The sequence below is a fragment of the Populus nigra genome, chromosome 1 (genome assembly GCF_951802175.1).
Source record: "Populus nigra chromosome 1, ddPopNigr1.1, whole genome shotgun sequence".
In the NCBI taxonomy this organism is placed as follows: Eukaryota; Viridiplantae; Streptophyta; class Magnoliopsida; order Malpighiales; family Salicaceae; genus Populus; species Populus nigra.
In genome coordinates, this window is record NC_084852.1 from 24,261,746 (window position 1) to 24,282,800 (window position 21,055).

General features: G+C 31.2%; 2 protein-coding genes across 3 annotated transcripts; one reads left to right on the top strand and one right to left on the bottom strand.

Annotated features, from left to right (window-relative positions):
• Positions 1–5,028: 5,028 nt before the first annotated feature.
• LOC133700694 (metal tolerance protein B-like) lies at positions 5,029–6,729 on the bottom strand. Its single transcript, XM_062124322.1, has 2 exons — positions 6,542–6,729; positions 5,029–6,187 (listed from the first exon to the last, which is right to left on the bottom strand). Exon 2 carries the CDS (start codon positions 6,185–6,187, stop codon positions 5,066–5,068), a length of 1,122 nt encoding a protein of 373 aa, XP_061980306.1. The 5' UTR covers positions 6,542–6,729; the 3' UTR covers positions 5,029–5,065.
• Positions 6,730–11,548: 4,819 nt separating this feature from the next.
• LOC133705849 (serine/threonine-protein phosphatase PP1 isozyme 2-like) lies at positions 11,549–19,899 on the top strand. 2 transcript variants are annotated; one of them, XM_062131252.1, is made up of 4 exons: positions 11,549–11,926; positions 15,712–16,271; positions 16,353–16,510; positions 19,177–19,899. In XM_062131252.1, exons 1-4 carry the CDS (start codon positions 11,701–11,703, stop codon positions 19,250–19,252), a joined length of 1,020 nt encoding a protein of 339 aa, XP_061987236.1. In that variant the 5' UTR covers positions 11,549–11,700; the 3' UTR covers positions 19,253–19,899. The 2 variants fall into 2 exon arrangements, with proteins under 2 accessions (XP_061987236.1, XP_061987245.1); XM_062131261.1 differs by having other exon boundaries at positions 11,550–11,926; positions 16,353–16,569; positions 19,177–19,404.
• Positions 19,900–21,055: the final 1,156 nt, after the last annotated feature.

Consider the following 21,055-nt stretch of genomic DNA (forward strand, 5'->3'; position numbering starts at 1 on the left):
GAAATGTCCACACGATCGAGATGACTGGCATTGCTAATTAATTACTAATTTGTCCGGTCTCTTTAATATTTCTACCTGTTTTAGCTGAAGCGGACAATTTCCTTCGGCCGACTTGTCAAATGCATTTGTTGTTTTCCCGTGAGTGCATGTATAAGGATTTGCTTTCTTCAGTTCTACACAACGACGATATATATATATATATATATATATATATATATATATATATATATATATATATATATATATATATTGTCACGAATTTATTATTTTATTACCACCATAATGGGGGTAATAAAAAGCTTTAGTTGTAAATAACCTACCGGTTATAAATGCAAATATCATTTTCTTCTTCTTTTTTGTTGTTTTAAAAATCACCTAGAATTATTTTTTTCTTCTGTTTTTTTTTTATTTTTATTTCTCAGTGCTTTTAATCTAGAAAACAAAATCCATTTCATCATTATATTTTAATTTCAAAAGAATCGCAAAAACAGTATTAGTCAATGGCAGCAGACCGCAAGTAAAACAGCTTTTTTAAAGGAATATTAGGAACTATACTTGCGGTTGTTTTTTATGTTGTAATACATCAAAATAATATTTTTTATTTTTAAAAAAATATTTTTAAAATCAACGTATCAAAATGATTCAAAATATAAAAAAATATTAATTTTTAACAAAAAAATAAATTTTAAATTTTTCAAAACCCGCATTTTCAAATGATACCTTAATATATCATAGAACAACTCATCTATATTTAATTATTCGAGGTTGTCAATAGGTACAAACATAGTTATTAAACTTGGACTGGTTTAACGAATTAATTTAGTGGCTGGACCGATCCGGATAAGATAAAAGACCAGGATGAACAAAAACCCGGTAATACCCAATTGACCCGTCGGGTTGACCCATGACCCGGGCGACCAGGTAAAACTCGGTTGAGACTCTTTTTTTTCAAACGTGTTTTTTCTCCTAACCAGAGACCCCTCTTTTTTTATATTTTTTAGTTGATTATTAACCTTTTTCAAAGTTCACTATATAAATACTAGAAGAATGTTTTATTTTTTCAATGTGAGATTTGAAACCCTTTAGTATATATACTCTATGTTCACAAAAAAAAAGTTATGTTTTTTCAATGCAGAATAAAAAAATCTTTTTAGTTTAAATATTTCAACTTAAAAGGATAACATACTAACAATCTTTTCAATGTGAGATTAAAAAACCTTTTGAAATAATATTTTAAATTTCATTATTTATAACATGTATAGCCTATATTCACATGGATTGTTTCTTAATTTTTTTATATGAAATATTAAAACTTCAAATATTTTTTTTTAATTTTTCTGAGTTGACTTGAGTTGACTCATGTCAACCCATGTAACCTGAGACTTGGCTCCTTGGCCGGGTCAATCCTCGAATCGGATATGATAACTATGGTTACAAAGCTAAAAGCCACCATAAAGCTTTCTTTACCGCTGGATAATGAATTAATTTTTAAAATATTTTTTATTTGAAAAGATATTAAAATAATATATTTTTTTATTTTTTCAAATTTATTTTTGATATTAACATATTAAAATGATTTTAAAATATAAAAAAATAATTTGAAGCAATTAAAATTTTTTTTTTAAAGCATGATGCCACCACAAAAAAACACTGCCTTAGATGTAAGTTTTTTTTTAAATTAATTAGCAGTGAAGTTGATACATGAGCTTTTTTAGAAAAATAAATATTTTTTCTAGTAAATTTTATTTCTTTCTATTTTGTTCTCTTATTCTTTATTATAATGTTTTTTTTATTTTATTTTTTTATTTGAAGGAGATATTTTATCTAATTTATTTTTTTATATTCAATATTATTAATGTTATCTAGTTTTTCTTTATATAAAAGGTTGTAATAGCATTTTAATAAAGGGGGGCATAGAGAAATAAAATTAAGTATTTTGAGATTATTTCTATATTTACGATATTCTTTGTATTTGAGGATTTTAACTTGTAAGTTGTAACAAACCTCTTATTCTTCACTTTGCCAACATCAATTGGTATTGAAGTCCAATGATCCTTAATGGTTATATAGGAGGGGTTGTAGACTATGAAGTGCTTGTATAGGAGGGGTTGAGTTGTTCACACAAAGATATTGTATTAAGGATCTATAATGATGTAGTCGGTATAAAGATATTAGGGATGATGGGATGACTCACGCATAAAAAGATATTTTTAATGAAGAATAATTTTTAATTAAAAATTAAACTCGAGGACGAGTTTCTTGCAATCTAAAAAGACTAATAAATGAGCTTTTTTATAGAAAAAATAAATATTTTTCTTTGTTAATTCTATCTCTTTCTATTTTATTTGTCTATTTCTTATTATGATGCTTTTTTATTGTTTTTATATTTGAAAGAGATATTTTTCTCTAATTTATTTATTTTTATTCAGTATTATTAGAATTTTTTATTTTATTTTCTATATAAAAATTTGCAATAGTTTTTTCAGAAGAAAACATTAAGAAATTAAATTAAATATTTTAAGATTCTTCCCTCTATTTATTTATGGTATTCATGATATATACGAGGCAATGATACTTCCGACCAATGTCTTTCCATTCCCAGGAACAACTTTGTCAATTATACGACGGTCTGTGGTGCTTGCCGCAAGAGAAAGCAATCATGGTGCTGCACTTGACACCAGTCCTTGCACAAGGAACTCCTCCTCTTGCAATGTGATGTGATTAACCTTGCATAAATACAGTAGTAATCATATGATACAAGAGGATTTCAGGGTCAAGATTATTTTTCTTAGTTATTACTATTCTCTATTTAATTTTAAAAAATATTTTTTTATACTGATTTTAGTTTTTCCTATTTAGTTTAGGAAATCAAATATTAAGATTCATAATTTTATTTTTCTTAATTTATTTAGGATTTCAATTTTTTTTCAGGTTTTCTAGTTTGTTTAAGCTAATTTTTTGATTTATTTAAGAACTTGTAAGCCTCTTAAAGAGGTATGCTACAATAGAGTTTTATCTTCAACAATAAATCTATGAATTAAGGTTCTTCTATTTTATTCTATTTCAGTTATTAATATATTTTCTCTTATTATTGTTCTATTGTTTGCGCTTTCATTTACATCATTATGTGCTTGCGCCTCTATCAATTGGTATCATAGCTTAACTATCTCAACCTAAATTTTAGGTTTGTGATCATTAACACCAGAGCGATACCACAGAAATACTCTATTTAAGTTAAGCCTCAGAATTTACATTTTATAAAAACAAATATATAAAATTTCACATAATTTCATAAACTTTTAAAATATTCTTCAATACCAATATAAACAAATAATAATTCATAATAGTTATTACAATATAAAAATCCAAACTTTAACTAAAACACTGCAATAGTGGAGAACTCTAAGTTATCAAATCAAGAGTAAAAGAAAAATCTCGCAAAAACAAATAAGACATCCCAACTAAAAACAAAGAAGCATGATGTAACCCCCCTCCCCTCCCCTTTCAAGTTATTCAAGTCCATTATCCATGGTAAATCATTAATTAATGGCTCATTAATTCAATATTTTGTACGTAATTTTTTTTAAAATAAAATAAAATCAAATGTGAAATCGAGTTGAGAGGTTTTTTTATTGATTTTATTTTTTTAATTTCATCTTCAAGATTTTTTTAACGGTCAGTCAAGTTACTTTTGAATTGATTAAGTTAACTAGATTATATCATGGTAATTTTTACATTATTTAATTCTAAATCTGGACCAGATGGAAGGTCAAATTAAAAAAACTTCAAAATTAACATTCCGGAACAAATACAATACCAATGCTAGATAGTTTTCTACCACCTAAATATTTTTTCTTACTATAAAAGTTTTTTGGATATCATCCACAGCATAAAGCGGCAGCCCTGTAATAGTAACTATAAAATAAAGCAATTTAAACTTGTATCTATTTGGCTATATTTTGGGGAGATTTAGTCAATAAAACTATACGTCTGTGTGTTGAGAAATGGTTCATGTATTGGACATTTTCTTTTTAACAAAAGATCCACATTACATACTATCTAGATATCCACTGGATGGATTTGACGAAGGATCAGTCAATATCTGAAAAACTAGTTCAAAATTCTTTAACATATAAACGGTCCTTTTTTATTTTCACTAAGGTGGTATCTTCGGTCTAATTTTCTAAAAAGATTTGTTATAAATCAAAACATTTTGGTAAAAAATAAAAAATTAGTTAACAAGTTTTAACCCAGTTTTAACCCAGTTTTGATCGAATCTTGTCTTAAATCACTAGATTAACCTGTTAAGTCAACTAAATTTTTAACTATTCTTAATTTTTTATAAATTCAATCCGATTTCAGTCCCGATCAGCCAAGTCGAAGGCAGGCCATGTTTTACTGTGTTATGATATGTAAAGATTCCGTAGAGTGGCATGCCCAACAGCCAAGATTACTCTACTGTTCAAGCATCAAAATCAGCTATTCTGGGCAGGCATGCACCAATCACCGATGCATACACAGCCTGCATTGCCTTCCCATTCATTTCATGTGGTCAACAATGACGTGCCTTGAATAACCAGTATGCGACACCAAGCCATTAATGCCATCCTTTCCTTTCAATATGAACTATATTTTTTACTCTCATTTATGAGGTCATATGAATATTGTATAGAAGGTTTGCCTAATTCTAGAGTTCATATGCGAGCCCACGGCCCTTTCTTCTCGGTACAACGGGCGAATTAAGCATTTTTAGGACTGCCGTCCGTAGAAATGTTTTAAATTGGCCCCTTTCCCGTCCTCTTCATCTGGTTATGGGAAATTAAATAAGGTCTTATGATTGTGCAAGCATAAGATTTCAGATCATATCATGTCAAGTCAAATGATCATATACAGAGAAGCCGGCAAGGGAGTTGACTCTGCTACGATATCAAACTATTCTTCTGGTTTTTATCTGCTAGCGTCTACTACTTTTTCCTGATATGCTTTCTTGCCATAAAATGCATCAAAAATAAAAATGATGAAAACATGTAAAAGAGAAGATCGAGTTGTAGAGATCTGAAAGCTACTACTCAATTTGTATTGTTATATTGTGAATTCTGTGCATTTTCTCACAATATTCCCCAATCATACCAAGGATTTCAGGAGAGCTGGCTCCAGGCTCAGCCATTACATGGCAAGACAATACTAACTTTCCTGCTGTTATGGACCATACATGCAGGTTATGAACATCTTGAACTCCTTTAATACATTTCAGAGCACTCTCCAGCCTGCCAACATCAATCTCGTGTGGTGCCCTCTCCATCAGTATACAGAAGATATCTCTAAGCATTGGTAAAGTAGTAAACAGAACAAAAGTAGAGAAGAGTAGAGTGCAGATAAGATCAACCACCAACCAATCTGGCTTGGCCCATATAATTGCTCCAGCAATCATCACCCCGACAGACTGAATTAGATCAGCCATGACATGGACGTAAGCCCCTTGGATATTTATGTTCCATATCTTTGTCTTTGCTGGAGTACCTGATATCAGCTTAGTCTCCTCCCCTTCATTTGTTGCACAATAGTCCTCGCCCTCGTGGTTGTGAGTATGATCATGATTGTGATCATGGCATGCGTGGTGAGAGTGATCATGACCCAGCCACATGACCATGATAAAATTAATGATAAATCCAAACAAAGCAATTGCAAACATTAGTCCCCCGTTCACCCTTGCATTTTTGTGAAGAATTCTATCAATAGCTTCATAAATTAAAACACCAGAAATCAGCCATATGAGCTGAACAGAGAGAAGAGCACCCAGAACTTCAAGACGACTATATCCAAAAGACTGGTGTGATGTTGCCTTCCAACCCGATACCCACACAGTGAAAAGGGAAATAGAGAATCCAGCAACATCAGTCAACAAATGTGCAGCATCTGTAATAACGGCAAGACTATTGGCTTTCACTCCACCAACAACTTCTACTGCCATAACTATTAAATAAAAGATTATGAGTCCAGAAAGTTTCGTTGCTGACTTTGATCTCTCTTCTGATTCCAAAGTGAAATTTTCTTGTTTGGGGAAGATACAAACAGAAGTCAGCTGTGCTTCAATGGGAAGGATGACTTTTTCCTCGGATGCAATAGCAGCCATCTCAATATCGTTTTGGTCTTCTGATCTCAAAATGGAGACTCCGTCATGTTCCATCTGCTTGGAGAAGATGTTATCAATTCAATGAGACAAACAAGAAAATGTTAACAAAATTATCGAAAATATGCGATTGCCTAACTGGCTCCGCAAACAGGTAAGCAATAGGAGTGATTTATTTCTCCAAATCACAAGCTAAAAAATGGAACCTAACATTTTGGAAAAACCACCATGGAGAAACCAGCAAAATTTGTCTAGCCAAGAAATTCAAGCATAGAAGTAAGGTAACTGGCCAGCCAACGAAATTAAAATGTTTGATCGAGCATTGTTTTTTTGTGGAACCATGCCATAAACCCATTTCATAAAATCTAAAAGACATCCAGGAAAAAAAATAGAAGGGAACGGTGGTTATACCTGGGCTCCGCTTTAAGGCTTGAATCTCAAGAATTGAGGAATAGGGTAAGATCATAAATTGACTAAAAATTTCGTATACGGAGGATACAGGGAGAGAAAGATTCGAGTCCTTTCCATGTTTCCTCTGTTTTCATTCGAAGAAACATCGGCCGGCAGGGACCCGTTATTGAACAGGAAAGGCATTTAAAAAAAATAATAATGGTGGTGGTGTAATAATACTTTCTTGGCACCGTATATTTTAGCTATTTTAAAAAATATATATTTTTAAGATAGTTTTGATGTATTAATATAAAAAATAAATTTTTTAAAAAATATTTTAATATATTTTTACATAAAAAATAATTGCTATTATAATACAAAACATATTTTTTATTTGTTAATGAACTGCTATGTATTAGCATATTAGAAAATAACTAGATAGATGACTATTTCATTATAGATTGAGCTGAATTTTTTATAATTTAAAAAAATAGATAAAATTCATGATTTGACATTATAAAAATAAAATAAAAAAATTGATTGTCAATTCAATCCAAACATAAAAGGATAAAATCAAGAAAAAAATTAATTAACAAAAAAATTAAAAAACAAAGAACTAGCAAATCCAGGTAAGGTCAAGACTCGCAAACGAGATCATGCCAACAGAATAACCTAATAGAAGGTAAAACGGTGAGTTGACCCGTAATCCACGTGACTCGAGGCGAGTCAATTTTCAAAAGAAATTTAGAAAGAATTGACTTGATATGAAACAATAAAAAACACGAGTTGACTTATGACTTGGTCAATCGGGTCAAAACTTGTTGTCTATTTTTCTTTAATTTATTTTTTTCAAGATAATTTTATTTTTATTTTTTATAAAATAAAAAAAATTATTTAACTTGAATTAACTCGGGTCAACCCACCTGATACGTGGCATGGTACTTGCCTCGGACCAACTCTTGAAAAATAAGAAGAAAACCTAAAATTTTGAATTAAATGGAAAAATAAATGAAAAATAAAATTAGCAAAAGAGTCCAAAACAAAAAAAAAACAAATGAAGATAATGAAGATTAAAATTGAAAGAAAAAAACTAAAATTATGGATCCAATGATGAAATTAAAATATGACAAAATGATTAAAAATCAAAACATTGAGAGTATAACCTTAAATATCATCAAAATTTGAATTGAATTGTAAAATTAAAAAGAAAATTCAAATTAACAAAGGAATCCAAAACAAAAAATCAAAATAAAAAAATAAGGACTGAATTTGAAAAAATAAAAACCAAGATTATGGATCCAAGAATGAGATTGAAAACAAATTAAATTTTGATAAAATGGCTAAAAATCAAGATTTTAAATTGGGCCTAACTTTAAAATATTTATCAAGCTTTGAATTGAAGCGTAAAATCGAAAAGAAAAATCAAATTCACAATAGAATCCAAATCAAAATAAAAATTAAGAGAATAAGGATCAAACTTGAAGAAATTAAAAATCAAGATTATGAATTCAATGATTAAATTGAAAATAAATTAGAATTTAATAAAAAAGTTAGGAATCAAACTTATAAATCAAGACATTTAGGACCAAATACAAAATGTCATAAAATAAAAGGATATAGTTGATTTTTTTAATAGCCAACACGAAATTCATTTGGGACTAATGTAATGCCCCCCTTCATACTCTATATGTGATTATATAAGATAACCAATAATATACTATATTAGTAGTGTGAAAATATAATTTTTTAACATAACCTTGGTTGACCCATGCCCACCAAAAACTTTATCCAAAATTATTCTTAACGTTTTCAGGACAACAAAACATATATCTTTCAATACAATGCTACAATAAAAAAAATGAATTTAAAAAAGTAAAACATCAAAATCTTATGTTAAATAACTATCTATGCAGTAAAGAACACTTCATCTTAAACAAAATAATAATCTATAATAATTCAATTATTTTATTTATTACAAACTCTCGTAAGCTACATAAATAATACAAAAGATAGGGATTCTATAATTAGATAAAATCCATTGAAAAAGTCCTATAACTAAATATAATAACAAGCCATCTAGTTTTGAAAAGTACACAATGAACCTTTTAAAAATTAAATACAGTAAGAAATAAAAATAATAGTCAAATTCACATTAATTATTGTTGTTTTTTTATATATATAAATACACATGTTTCACATAATGCATTACATACACAACGTAACTTTACCGTGTATACTACCTCCCCCAACACAACGCATAACTTAGACGCACACACAAATATACTTTAACAACACGGGAAAAAAGCCCTTCCTCTTCATTCTTCAAGGGAGGGGGGATCTGGACACGACGTGCAAGTACAGCTCATTAATTAGTTTATATATATATATATATATATATATATATATATCATCACTGTCAATAAAAAAAAAAAGATGAAAGAATCGTTTGTTTACATAAAATTAGTTTTTTTTGGAAAAAATTTTTTGAAAAAATAAATTTCAGAAAAGTAAATTATTTTCTGATATTTGATAGTGTAATAAAAAATAAATTAGAAAATATTTTCCAGTGTTTGGTTATGTCATGAAAAATGAGCTGGAAAATAACTTATTAATGTTTTATTTTTCTTAAATTTATTAAAATAATGAAAAAAAATCTTACAAATTAAAAAGTTAAATGATAATGAAATTAAAAAAATTATTATTATTATTATTTGGTCCTCATTAAAATAACGATAAATTTGATTTTTTATCTTTAAATTGCAATAGAGTTACAATTTTGCTATTATAATAATAAAAAAATTAAGTCATGTTGGGGTATTTTTATATTTTCAAATAGTTTTTGGTAAATCCCAGGATTATTAAGGGCACTTTTATCTTTTTAGTTTCATGAATTATTTTTAATGCAAAAACATTGTTGTCGTATGTAGTGTATGTACTAGCACATGAAAGGTGTTCGTATAATTTGAATGGTGCCTCTATTGGCTAAAATTAACCTTCTGTTCAGTTATTGGATGCTTCATCGTGTCCTTTTTTTGATAGTGTGGTGCGTGTCAATGGAGGTGAAATAACTTGTCGTTGGTGGGGCAATGTAGCTACTGGAGCTTTCTTTCTTTTCTCTTTCCTTCCTTAAAAATTACAAATTAGTTTTTTTTTTTACTTTTTCAACTCCAGTTTTTATATTTTATATTTTTAATTTTTATTATTGGTCATTTTATAAAAAATTTATTTGTTTTCAGTTTCTATTCATAAAATTTCTATAATATATATTTCAATATGATCCTTGTTTTTTTATTTATAATAGGATTTGAAAAATTAACAGGTATTGACATTTGTTTTTTGGCTTTTTTTTATTTCATAGGTCAACACTAATTTTTTTTAAAAAATTTGGCCTTGTGTTTTTTTTCAATTTCTTTTATATTGGTTTATTATGATCTCATGATATAGAACTCAAGTTTGATATTTCAACTCAGATTAGGTCTCACTTTAATCCTTATATTACATGTTTGTTATGCTAACTCGAGTTGATTCATACTGATTTTTTTATTTTTTTATCTTGTTTTGTCTTTTCATATTTAATTGTATGAAAATTGAACAACATTATTTTTGTGCTTTTAGATAAATATTTTTTTTCAAGTTATCATGATTATTTTTTTAATCTTTAAATGCTTGCTATAGTTGTATAAAACAAGCTTATTTAATTGGTCGGAACTATAACCTAGGTTATTGGGTTTTTTTTAATAAAAAAACATGTCTGCAACACCTAAATATTTTTTTTAAAAAGCCAAGCCCCATCTAATAAACCATTCATGTCAATGTATTTATATATTTTTCTTGTATTTATGTTTTTATGTATTTAAAATATTATATTTATTCCATGTTATTTTTAAGAAGCATAATCTGTAGTTTTTCAAAACTCACACCCACAGTTAAAAGTGATTTGCTTTCTCAATCGAACCCTCGTTATTACACCATTTTTTATTTTTTATTTTTAAAAAACTTATTGTGCTTGGGTGAACTGAATATAATTTAAGATAAAAACTGAGAGATCCGGATTCGCATGGTTTCTAGATGGTCAATCCAAATTACAAGTGCTCACGTGGAAATGTTAATATTTGGACTTCCTCTGGCATACCTAACATATTGTTTGTTTTTGTATTTTAAAAATATTTTAAAAATAATTTTAATTTTTTTATTTAAATTAATATTTTTTTAAATATTTTTAAATCAGATATATTAATATCAAAAATAACTTTTTAAAAATAAAAAATATTATTTCTAAATCCTTAAACACACAGATAAGAAACGGTTTTGCTGGAAAGGAAACCGAGACTGGTTTGCATTTTCCCAACCACCGCAAATAAAAAAGGAACCCACTTGCATGGGCAAATTCGCAACGGTGGATCCAACATCCAACCGTCCGAGGAATTTTATTATCCAGCTGGACCCACCTGCCCCCTTACATTTTCTTTATTTTATTTTTCTTCATAGCATTAAAGTTATAATATTCGGCAGCACGTATTTACATCTTAGAGTATACATCTCATTTCTAACCCGGTTTAAGGTTAGCTCACATGAGTTGATAGTAAATTTAAAATAATATTTTTTTAATTAAAAAAATATTAGTTTAATTATTTTAATAAAATCAAATAAAATTTCACTGATTATTGTCTGGTTTACCAAATTATAGGTTTACTTACTAAAATATTAGAGTTGAATTTGCTTTTTTGTTAAGATTTTATTTTTTATTTTGAATCAAATTTTTTAATATTTTTATATCATTTTAATGTATTAATATCAAAAATAAATTTTAAAAATAATATATACCATACTCCAAATACTGAATTAGTACAGTCCTCTCACATCAAAATTATTAAAAAACCTAACCTAGATTAGGTAACAAATGAACAAGTTACCGAATGGATTTGTCGTGTCAAATCAGGGTTAATAGTATTAGTTGTAAAAATCTTATTATTATTATTATTATTATTATTATTATTATATGATAAATAAAAAGCATAAATTTTGTTGTTACCGGCGTCTCCTTTCCACTCTACCAAGACATACACGACATTCACAATCGCCAAAAAGAAAAGAAAATAAAAAAGAAGTTTTCTTTTTATTGATGTTTTGAGAGAGGGAAATCGAGCTTGAAGATATACGAGTAGATTTTGTTTGTTATAATGGAAGAGGAAGGAAAGCAGCAGAGGAAGGAGGGAACAACAATGGAGGCTGGTCTTTTAGATAGCATAATAAGTCGTTTGTTAGAATTGAGGCAAACGAGGTTGGCCAAACAACCGCAGGTTCAGCTTAGCGAAAATGAGATCCGTCAACTCTGTGCTGTTGCCAAAGAAATCTTTCTTCAACAACCCAATCTTCTCGAGCTCGAAGCCCCCATTAAGATCTGTGGTAAACCTCCCTCATCTTTTCCTCTTGCTATTATTCACTAAGAAACACTGCGTGGTTTTTTGCTGGATTCATTCCATTCTTTATTACATATAGGTGAAGACTTATACAATCATTTTTCTTTTCTTTTCTTCCTTTTTCTTTGTTGGGATTAAACTGGACGAATCTAGATTGATGGGGAAAAAAACAATATTTGGGAATATTAATTTAATGCTGGCTGGAAGGATTATTGGTTCAAGCAATTTATTTAGGGGTTCTATTTTACCCTATGTGTCGTTTGATACAGAAGCCAAAATCTTGGATATGGTAATTGATGTGAAGACTGATAATTGGTGGACGCGGAGCTGTGGAGCGGAAGAAATATCTATTCTAGATCACTCCATTTTTCTTAAAGTCTTGGTCTTGGTCTTGGTCTGAGACCGAGAGCACCCTTTTTCTTATTTCAGAATTTGGTAGATAAGATTGCTTGGAATTCTCTTCCTAGGCGCTTCAAGACTGAAGAGCAGCAACTACAAGCATAATCTTTGGTGGACTATAATTGAGCAATGTGTTTCGCCTTTTCTTATCTTGTTCAAGATGTTAGCTTATTGATTATTAGTTCTGGGTATGAAGGACTTGAAGAAAATTATATAAAGAAAGAATAAGGGAGATTGAAGGGTGGGATGGAAGAAATATCTATTCACTTCCGAAAAGAGGAAAACCAAATAACCAGTTCTGTATGAGCTAGTGAACCCAGTTTCACTTGGTTAATTTGTTTGAAAGTGTGTCCATATGGTTGGGATCTAGGAAGCATTGATCCTTAAAAAATGATCCTGTAGCCATAATGGTCTTCATCATATATCAACCGGATATGGCCTGATACATGTCAGAGATGTGGCTATATGTAGAAAAATAATAAAACAATAAATTCAATTTTGGATACATGGAAGATACTAGGATGTTTTTCTTTATGTCTTGTTAAAATAAGATTTTCGTATGCTACATAAAATATTTAAAAATTTAACATATCCCTCATGAATCATATACTAAATTTTTAAGAATTTTCATATCTCCATATCCATATCATGCCATACTGGTATTCCATATTTGTGTCCATGCTTCATGAGGATGCACTAAAGGGTTCATATTTATTAAGTTTATGTGGAATTGATTTCATAATGAATAAAATCTATCTATGGTTTGGTTGTTTGTATATTGTTATGGTGGAACTTGGGTGGTCATGGATTAAGCTGGATGAGCTTGTCTGTTCATGAACAACTTATGCTTTCTTTGGATCAATTGCATTTGAACAGAAAAAGACCCTCCAAGGTTAAAGCATTTGTCTAGACAATCAAGAGGCCTCATGATGCCTGGTGTCCGAGTATTTGCCCAATGCATCATTGTAAAAAGTAGACACATAGTCATGTTTTTTTCATTTGAAAATCCAAAAATAGTAATCTATCCCGAAGTTGTTTGCTGGATATTTCCTTTAATGCAATCTGTCATAATTTAATATTTTTATATTTTAATTGTCTCAAAATTGCTAGGACAGTATTAGCTAATTTCATAATATGCATAAGTATTAAGTGTATAGAATGAGATAAGACTTGGTTAGTGTGCTTGATATTCTATGTTTTGTAGCGATGATAGATTTGGGATTTCATGCTTTAGTACCTGTTTGAGAGGCTTTTTTTGGACTGGTCGTATCAAGAGAGTTTGTGCATGGAATGCATAATTTCTTAAACTAGCAGCACCTTAACGTCAAATATGTTTTCAACAAAACATAAGCATTCATATGTACCTTACAGCTGTTTTTGGTTCTAGAATTCAATGTCAGGTTTAGCAATTTTTGGCGCTTGTTCTTGTTAAGGTTTGGCCTGTAGAATTCACACTACATGGACAATTATCCTGGATGCTTATCTTGCATCTCTAGATTCAAACCCCTTTCACAATACTTGAATGAAAACCTCTTTTCCTCTAAGTGAAAAGTTTTGTTCACTTAAAAATAAGCAATGCTTGGCATTCTATGCTCAGAAACTTAAGTGATACTCTCAATCTTAATTTGACTAGCCGGTCTAAATATTTTGTTGATCCTTGCATATAAATAGCACAAGCAATTTTAGTTTGAAGTTTGGACTTCTAGTTGATTAGACCAAGCTGAAAATGGTGGTTTGCAATCTTTCTAAGTAAGCCTCTTAGCATTTATAGGTTGATGTTGCTAGTTGGTTGGCATGTGCTAGTGTAATTGTTGTGTGGACATCAAGGGAGTGTTTCTTTTGCTTAAAATATTTTATAGGAAACTAGTCAATGTAGGATATTTTATAGTCAACTTATAAACTTTATTTATTTTTTGGAAAATAGTTTTAGGTCGTGAAGTTTTGTAAAATATTTTATAGATGATAATTAACTCACAATACTATCTAACTATTTTAACCACCACCACTACATCATTGTTGCTACTGTAGCCAACACTACCAGCCCCAACACCATGCCACCATAGTTGTACCATGTTACCACCACCACCACCACCACCACCACCTCTTTGAAGTTGTTGCTGTCACCACTACCATCATTTATTTCACTACCTCTATATTTTTCACATCATTACTTATTAAACATTGTCAAATTAATTCCATGTTTAAAAATGTCTTAGAAGTTTTTTATCCATTTTTAAAATATTTTATGCAAAGCAAACACCCCCTAAAATGGGATATTTCAATGGAGCCTTTGACCAGTCCATTATTTGCATTTGCATTTTCTTTAAGTGTTTAAAATAGCTTGTGAACAAGATGTAGTATAAGATATAGGATTTTCATTAATTTGTTTGCACTTTAATATATATATATATATATATATATATATATATATATATATATATTATTTAGGAAGTTTTATAGGATTATTATTATTAGATATTTTGTAAGAATTCTTAGTTCTCAATTGGTTTAGATTAACAGGTTTTGGGTGTCTATGTAAGCACCATGTTCAATGTGTTTTGGGAGCAGACACTTAAGATGAATCAAACCTTAAATGGAATTGTTTCGTTCATCCAACCCATTACTGGGTTTTCTTTTTCTCAGTCCGCTCCTATAGATTCACCCTTTAGGGTGTTTTTCTTTCTCTTATTCAATTCACCCCTCTCTCCTATAGAGAATTCTTCAATCTTTTATCTTTGTTCTTACCCTTGTCGTACGTCAGTTAGACATGAGAGTTACCAGTTCAAATAAAAACGAACAGTAAATGTGAGGGTTTGAAGTGCCTTGCTGTTACATAACTCACTTCATTTGGCAAGCTATTACTCTAATATATTCAACTAAACTGATAATTGTTAGCCTCAGGTACTCCTTAATAAGTCACAAAGTGTATGATGAAGAACAGGAAAAGTGATAGAGTAAAGAGACAAACCCTAGAATCCACTAGATTAAACCCTTGAGATTCGTAAAGGATGCACAAATTAAAAAAACCTCCAAATGCTAGGGTTCTGAACTCCACAAGAATAGAAAAGGAGTTGCTTTGCAAAAATTTCATTTGTTGAAACAGCATCTCCATAATGCTAAAATGGCTGTTTATATAAGTGCACCAAAAACTTCCGAATAGTCCTATCAAAATAGGGAGCAAGCTAATAGTATCACTGATAACAAAGAAAATCCCAAATAATCAAAAGATATCAGAAAATCAGACAGTATGGCAAAAATATCTAATTTATCCTTCATTCTATAAAAAGAAGTACATGTTCATGATTCTCTTGCATTTCTATCCTTGTTTCTGGGTTTTGTTAACTGCTGTGCCTTTTCCTTGTTGATTTCCAGGTGACATTCATGGGCAATATTCAGATCTTTTGAGACTTTTTGAATATGGAGGTTTTCCTCCTAGTGCCAATTATTTATTCTTAGGTGATTACGTGGACCGTGGGAAGCAGAGTTTGGAAACAATATGCCTTTTGCTTGCCTACAAAATCAAGTATCCTGAGAACTTCTTCCTTTTAAGAGGAAACCATGAGTCTGCTTCGATTAATCGAATTTATGGATTCTATGATGAATGTAAACGACGGTTTAATGTGAAACTTTGGAAGACATTTACAGATTGTTTTAACTGTCTTCCTGTTGCTGCTCTTATAGATGACAAAATATTGTGCATGCACGGTGGGCTTTCCCCTGAATTAACAAATTTGGATCAAATTAGGAACTTGCCTCGTCCAACTGATGTTCCAGATTCTGGTTTGCTTTGCGATTTACTTTGGTCTGATCCTGACAGGGATATCAAAGGCTGGGGAATGAATGACCGGGGGGTCTCATATACATTTGGTCCTGATAAGGTTGCAGAATTCTTAATGAGGAATGATATGGACCTTGTTTGTCGTGCCCATCAGGTTGGTGAAGTTTGCTTCTTCTATCAATTCTTTTAACTCGAGCAGTTTCCATGACGCGTCTTTTTTCTTTTCTTTTGTCAGGTCGTTGAGGATGGATATGAATTCTTTGCAGAGAGGCAGCTTGTAACAATATTTTCAGCTCCCAACTATTGCGGTGAATTTGATAATGCTGGTGCAATGATGAGTGTTGATGAAACCCTAATGTGCTCTTTCCAAATACTTAAGCCTGCAGACAAAAGGTTCAAGTTCATGTGAAATGATTGCTCTTTGCTGTCCTATAACCACTTACAATTTCTACGTAAGTTTTATGCTATGAGTTCTCTTTTATGTATTGGTTGTTCCTTTAATGGTAAATTATTTTTGTTATCAAACAAAATTCCATTCTTTGTTTATTTCTGAAAGACAAGAGCTTTCTAGGGAAGGGTGTGGGGAAAAAGATATCCTCATAGGTGATTATTTAATTTGTAATATTTGAGGAATCAGTATCATTTACTAATCATATTGCTGCAGTAAATACAAGTTATAGAGCATGCTTCTATAAATTGGACACAATATAATTTTAAACAGAGTTGTAATCTTCTAATTAAACTGATTTGGCTAGATCTTCTGCATGCCAAATACATCTAAAGTTAGTCATTGCTCTCTATGAATTTGATTTTTTTGTTGCAATAATTTTTTTTCTCTCACCATCATGATCATGATATAAATTGCTTAGCTACATAATTAGATTAGGTAATATCTAATATACACCAACTATGAGAAGCCCATATATTGATTCAGCGATGTGGAGGAAATTTTCATATAAAATGTAGTGCGCTTAAATGAAAAATAGAATAAAAAGTAAAAGAAAATAAGGGAAGGAGGACTGGTCTAGCAATTCAATGTAGGGGCTACTTTTATTATCAATAATACCATGTTGATTTATTCTTTAATAAATGAAAGGATAAGGAGTGCAGCCCCCATTTATTGTATGTTGTAGCTCTGCCAATGCTTGCAGTGTAATGGCATAAATGATTCACATTTTAGCCATATAATAGGATTCAGGATTGTCTTATATCTTGTGGGTGTTTGTGACTCGTATGTTTGTTGTTGATGGCTGCTTTTTGAGTGGCACTATATCTTTCTGTTGCAATTTTTTTTGCTTGAAGGCTAAGAATAAGCTTCACTTTTTAATGGGTAGAAGTTTCAAGAACAAAGCTGTCAGGGAAAATGAAGTGACTTCTGAATTTTGTTTAGATCTTTTTTGGGTTTCTGATTTTATCAATCGTTTAATTTTCAGTTTCATGAAAGACATTCTATTGCATATAAAGGTTTACATTGAAGAGCAATTCTTTGAAACTGTAGACTTGTATGTCTAATCCCATTTCAATGTATGTGCCAACTAAACTGTTCCATGGAGAGGCGTTGTTGTTCCTTTCTGAACTGTTTTTTTTTTTAACTTATTATTATTATTATTTTGTGCTTCCTAGCTTTACTTTACATCAGCATACAACTGGTCACCAATCACTGAGTGTCATTTTACAGGAAAGAAAATCTGTTTTTTATTTCTCTTTATGATGGACAACAAGAGTTTATTTTTCAAAAATAGCAGTGTTGCTGATTAACAAACAGAAGCTTGTCCCTCAAGTATCACCACTACTACCACTGGCAAAAGCTATATTAGTTTCATGTTTAAATCTGCCAGCAACTCCTTTAATATCCAAACTGTCAACAAGCTGTGACCTCATATCTTATGATAACCTACACTACCAAAAACATCGATGCATTGCCTTGTAACAGTTTTCACCACCATTGAGAAGCAAATGAGTCTTTATTCGATGTTATTGTCCAATTTACCATAGGTCCTTACTCTCTCATCATTTTCTCAATGCAGCTCCTTTACTCTTCTATTTAGCTGGTCCCTCTACTCTAGAAAATTTCTTACTGTTGTCCCTCTATGTAACTTCCTTCCAATTTACCTCTAATTCTTGACAACAAGTCAGAAAAAGTGGACACTTGTATAGAATTAATGGTAAATTGGATGGGACTGCATTAAGAAATTTTCTAGAGGAGAGGGGCTAACTACATAAAAAAGAGTAGAAAGGCCACAGTAAGAAAATGCAAAGTATAGGGACCAAATATATGATTAATCCATTTACCATATTCAGTAATACCCAGCACTATAAATACCATGACTTTACCTTTCTGCCATCATCACTTTTTTACCACTGCTGCTATTATTTTTTGTCTACTTCATCATCATTACCACCTCCATTATAAGTACCTCTGAACTCCTACTGTGCATTTCATTCCTTGGAGCCAATTCTGAAAGATAAACATCATTATCAATTTGCCATGCTACCATCAATACAGCTGAATGCAACATCTCCACTTTGCACTTGCCTTCATCAAACATATCCATAACCACCTTGTCCTTCACCACCAGCATTTCCCTGCTATTGTGCCCCATTGCCTCCTTTATAATGCTTATATTGGATGTGGAACCACCTTTCTTTGTCATGCTTTCTGGTGTACCACTCATGCTTTTATGACATAGTGGTCCCCTAAATGTACTTTTTTTTAAATTTTTGTACGAAGGCTGAATTTTAAACAAAACGGTTTTGCTGCCTCCAAGAAATATGCATAGTAATAACTGACATGTTTAGATTGTGAGAACTTGAAATATCACAAGTTTTTTAGTTGTATAACTATGCATTAGTTTAGATGTTGACTCTTCCATTAGTTTTTATTGATCATTTAAAGTTTGTTTCTTCTATATGACAGTTCAAATTCTTCTCCTTCATTGTTCTTATATTCCTCCTGTACTTGACAGGTTTTGGTATTAATTGCTGACTTTTAATATGTTGATTTTATTCTTGTTACACTCGCTTTCTGTTTTGCTAATCCTTGTGTACCTTTGTTGTAGAACTTATTTTCAAGTGTGTTACAAGGAGAATCATTTGGGTATGAAAATGTTGCCGTCAAAGCTGCTTCAACTTTGAGCTGCAGCCAACAAGCTGTTACAATGTTTCTCGTGTTGAGGGTACGGGGTTATTTGTTGAAAATGCTATGTTTGCAGGAGCTTTCCAAATTCCAAAGTTTGGAGCTAACTGTTGTTTTATAGCAATGGCAAAGGCCAGAAGTTTTTCCTTTTCGTGTTCTAGCGTAAATTATGATGCCCGTGTATATACATTTTATCTGTAAATGACTGCACTGATACAGCAGTGCACGATTGCCTGCCTTTTACCAGAATTTTTCTGATGGTGAGTTCCCAAATGACTGTTGCAAACTAGTGCACTAGGGTTCTGGCCTCTGATTTTCTCGGGCTTTTTTGGGGCTCAAGCATCAGATGAAGTTTGTGAATTGACTTGAGCTGCCAGCATCAATTTGTTGGAATGTTCGAAAGAAGCCTGAACGGATAAATTATCGGTTGGCATGTAAGTTCTTTCTTGTTTTACTATACTCGCTTTGAGCTTGGTGCCGCCAAGAATCAGTCTAAATTCCATCAGAAAGAGTACTGTTACTTTTTTCTTTTAACACAACTTGATGGTCACAGAACATGTGAAGAATAAAGTGTAGCTCGCTCGTCTTGTTATGCTTGCAAGGATTGTTTATTTATCCAACTTTATGCGAGTTTGGTTTGCTATAAGGCCTTGTTTGGCATTGATTTTTATATTTTTTAGTTTTAAATTAATTTTTTTGTATTTTTGAATTATTTTAATATGTTGATATTAAAAATAATGTTTTTTAAAAACTATATTTTTAATATATTTCTAAATAAAATATATTTTAAAAATCTATATTCTAAGTATGTCATCAGCCGAAGGTATCTCCTCTTCAGTTGCCTAGAGTATCAATCGATGCATTATTAAATCCGATTAGATAAAGGCGTTGAAAATAAATTATGAAGTTTCAATAGCAGGTCCGAAGGTAACCTGTTCAAAAAAATTCACATGCTAAAGATGCCTGGAAGCTGAAAATGGTTCATGTATGATGTATGCATATAATATTACATACATCTAATAAATGCATGTAAGCTGGTGGTGTTCGGACGAGTGGACCTTGAGAAGGTGACGGGGAGTGGTGTTTGGGTTGGTGGACCTCGATAAGGTGGCGTTTGAGATGGTGGGCTTAGATGGAGGAGAATGCCTTTGGAATGTTGTTGTTTCAGACGGCGAACCTCAAAAGGGTAGTGGGTGTCTATAATAATACGGTATTTCGGTTGGTGGACCATAAGAAGGTGGTGTTTGCGATGGAAGACCTACGAAAGATGGTGAATATCGATAAGATGATAGGGTTTGAACTAACGGAACTTGAGGTGGTGCTGAATGCCTATAAAAGGGTAGTGTTTGAGTCGGTGGATCTCAAGAAGACGGTGGATGTCTACGAGAAGGTGGAGCCCCACCAGGTGGGCTTTGTGATTATGGTGTTTGTATTGGTGGCTTTGGATAAGATGATGAATATGCATCAGAAGGGCTTTCTGCCTCATCTTGAGATGTCCAGGTAATCTTAGCTGTCTCTAAAATTCAAAGTCTCTCGAGGAACAATCTTGTTCTCTCTTTTAGTAGAAAAGGACTGAGCAGAGCCGCAGAGCCACTCTTAGACATAGGTCTATTTTAATGGCAGGAGGTCTCTGGTGAGTTATTCATGTTTCAAGGTTGAAACAGAATTTTTTTTTTAAAAGGCATAATCTTCTTGCCTTTTCTAAATGACATTTTAAAGAAGAAAGTTTGAAAAGAAAAACAAGGTGAAATGTATTTATCTAAATGACGATCGTTTTACAAAACACAGAAACTTTATCTTCT

Bases quoted from the DNA above. Each gene is read 5' to 3' on its own strand.
- LOC133700694 (XM_062124322.1), bottom strand. From the start codon at position 6,187: ATGGAACATGACGGAGTCTCCATTTTGAGATCAGAAGACCAAAACGAT.
- LOC133705849 (XM_062131252.1), top strand. From the start codon at position 11,701: ATGGAAGAGGAAGGAAAGCAGCAGAGGAAGGAGGGAACAACAATGGAG. The intron at 16,272-16,352 runs GTTGGTGAAGTT...TTCTTTTGTCAG, and splicing joins TTGTTTGTCGTGCCCATCAG to GTCGTTGAGGATGGATATGA. The intron at 16,511-19,176 runs GTTCAAGTTCAT...CCTTTGTTGTAG, and splicing joins CTTAAGCCTGCAGACAAAAG to AACTTATTTTCAAGTGTGTT.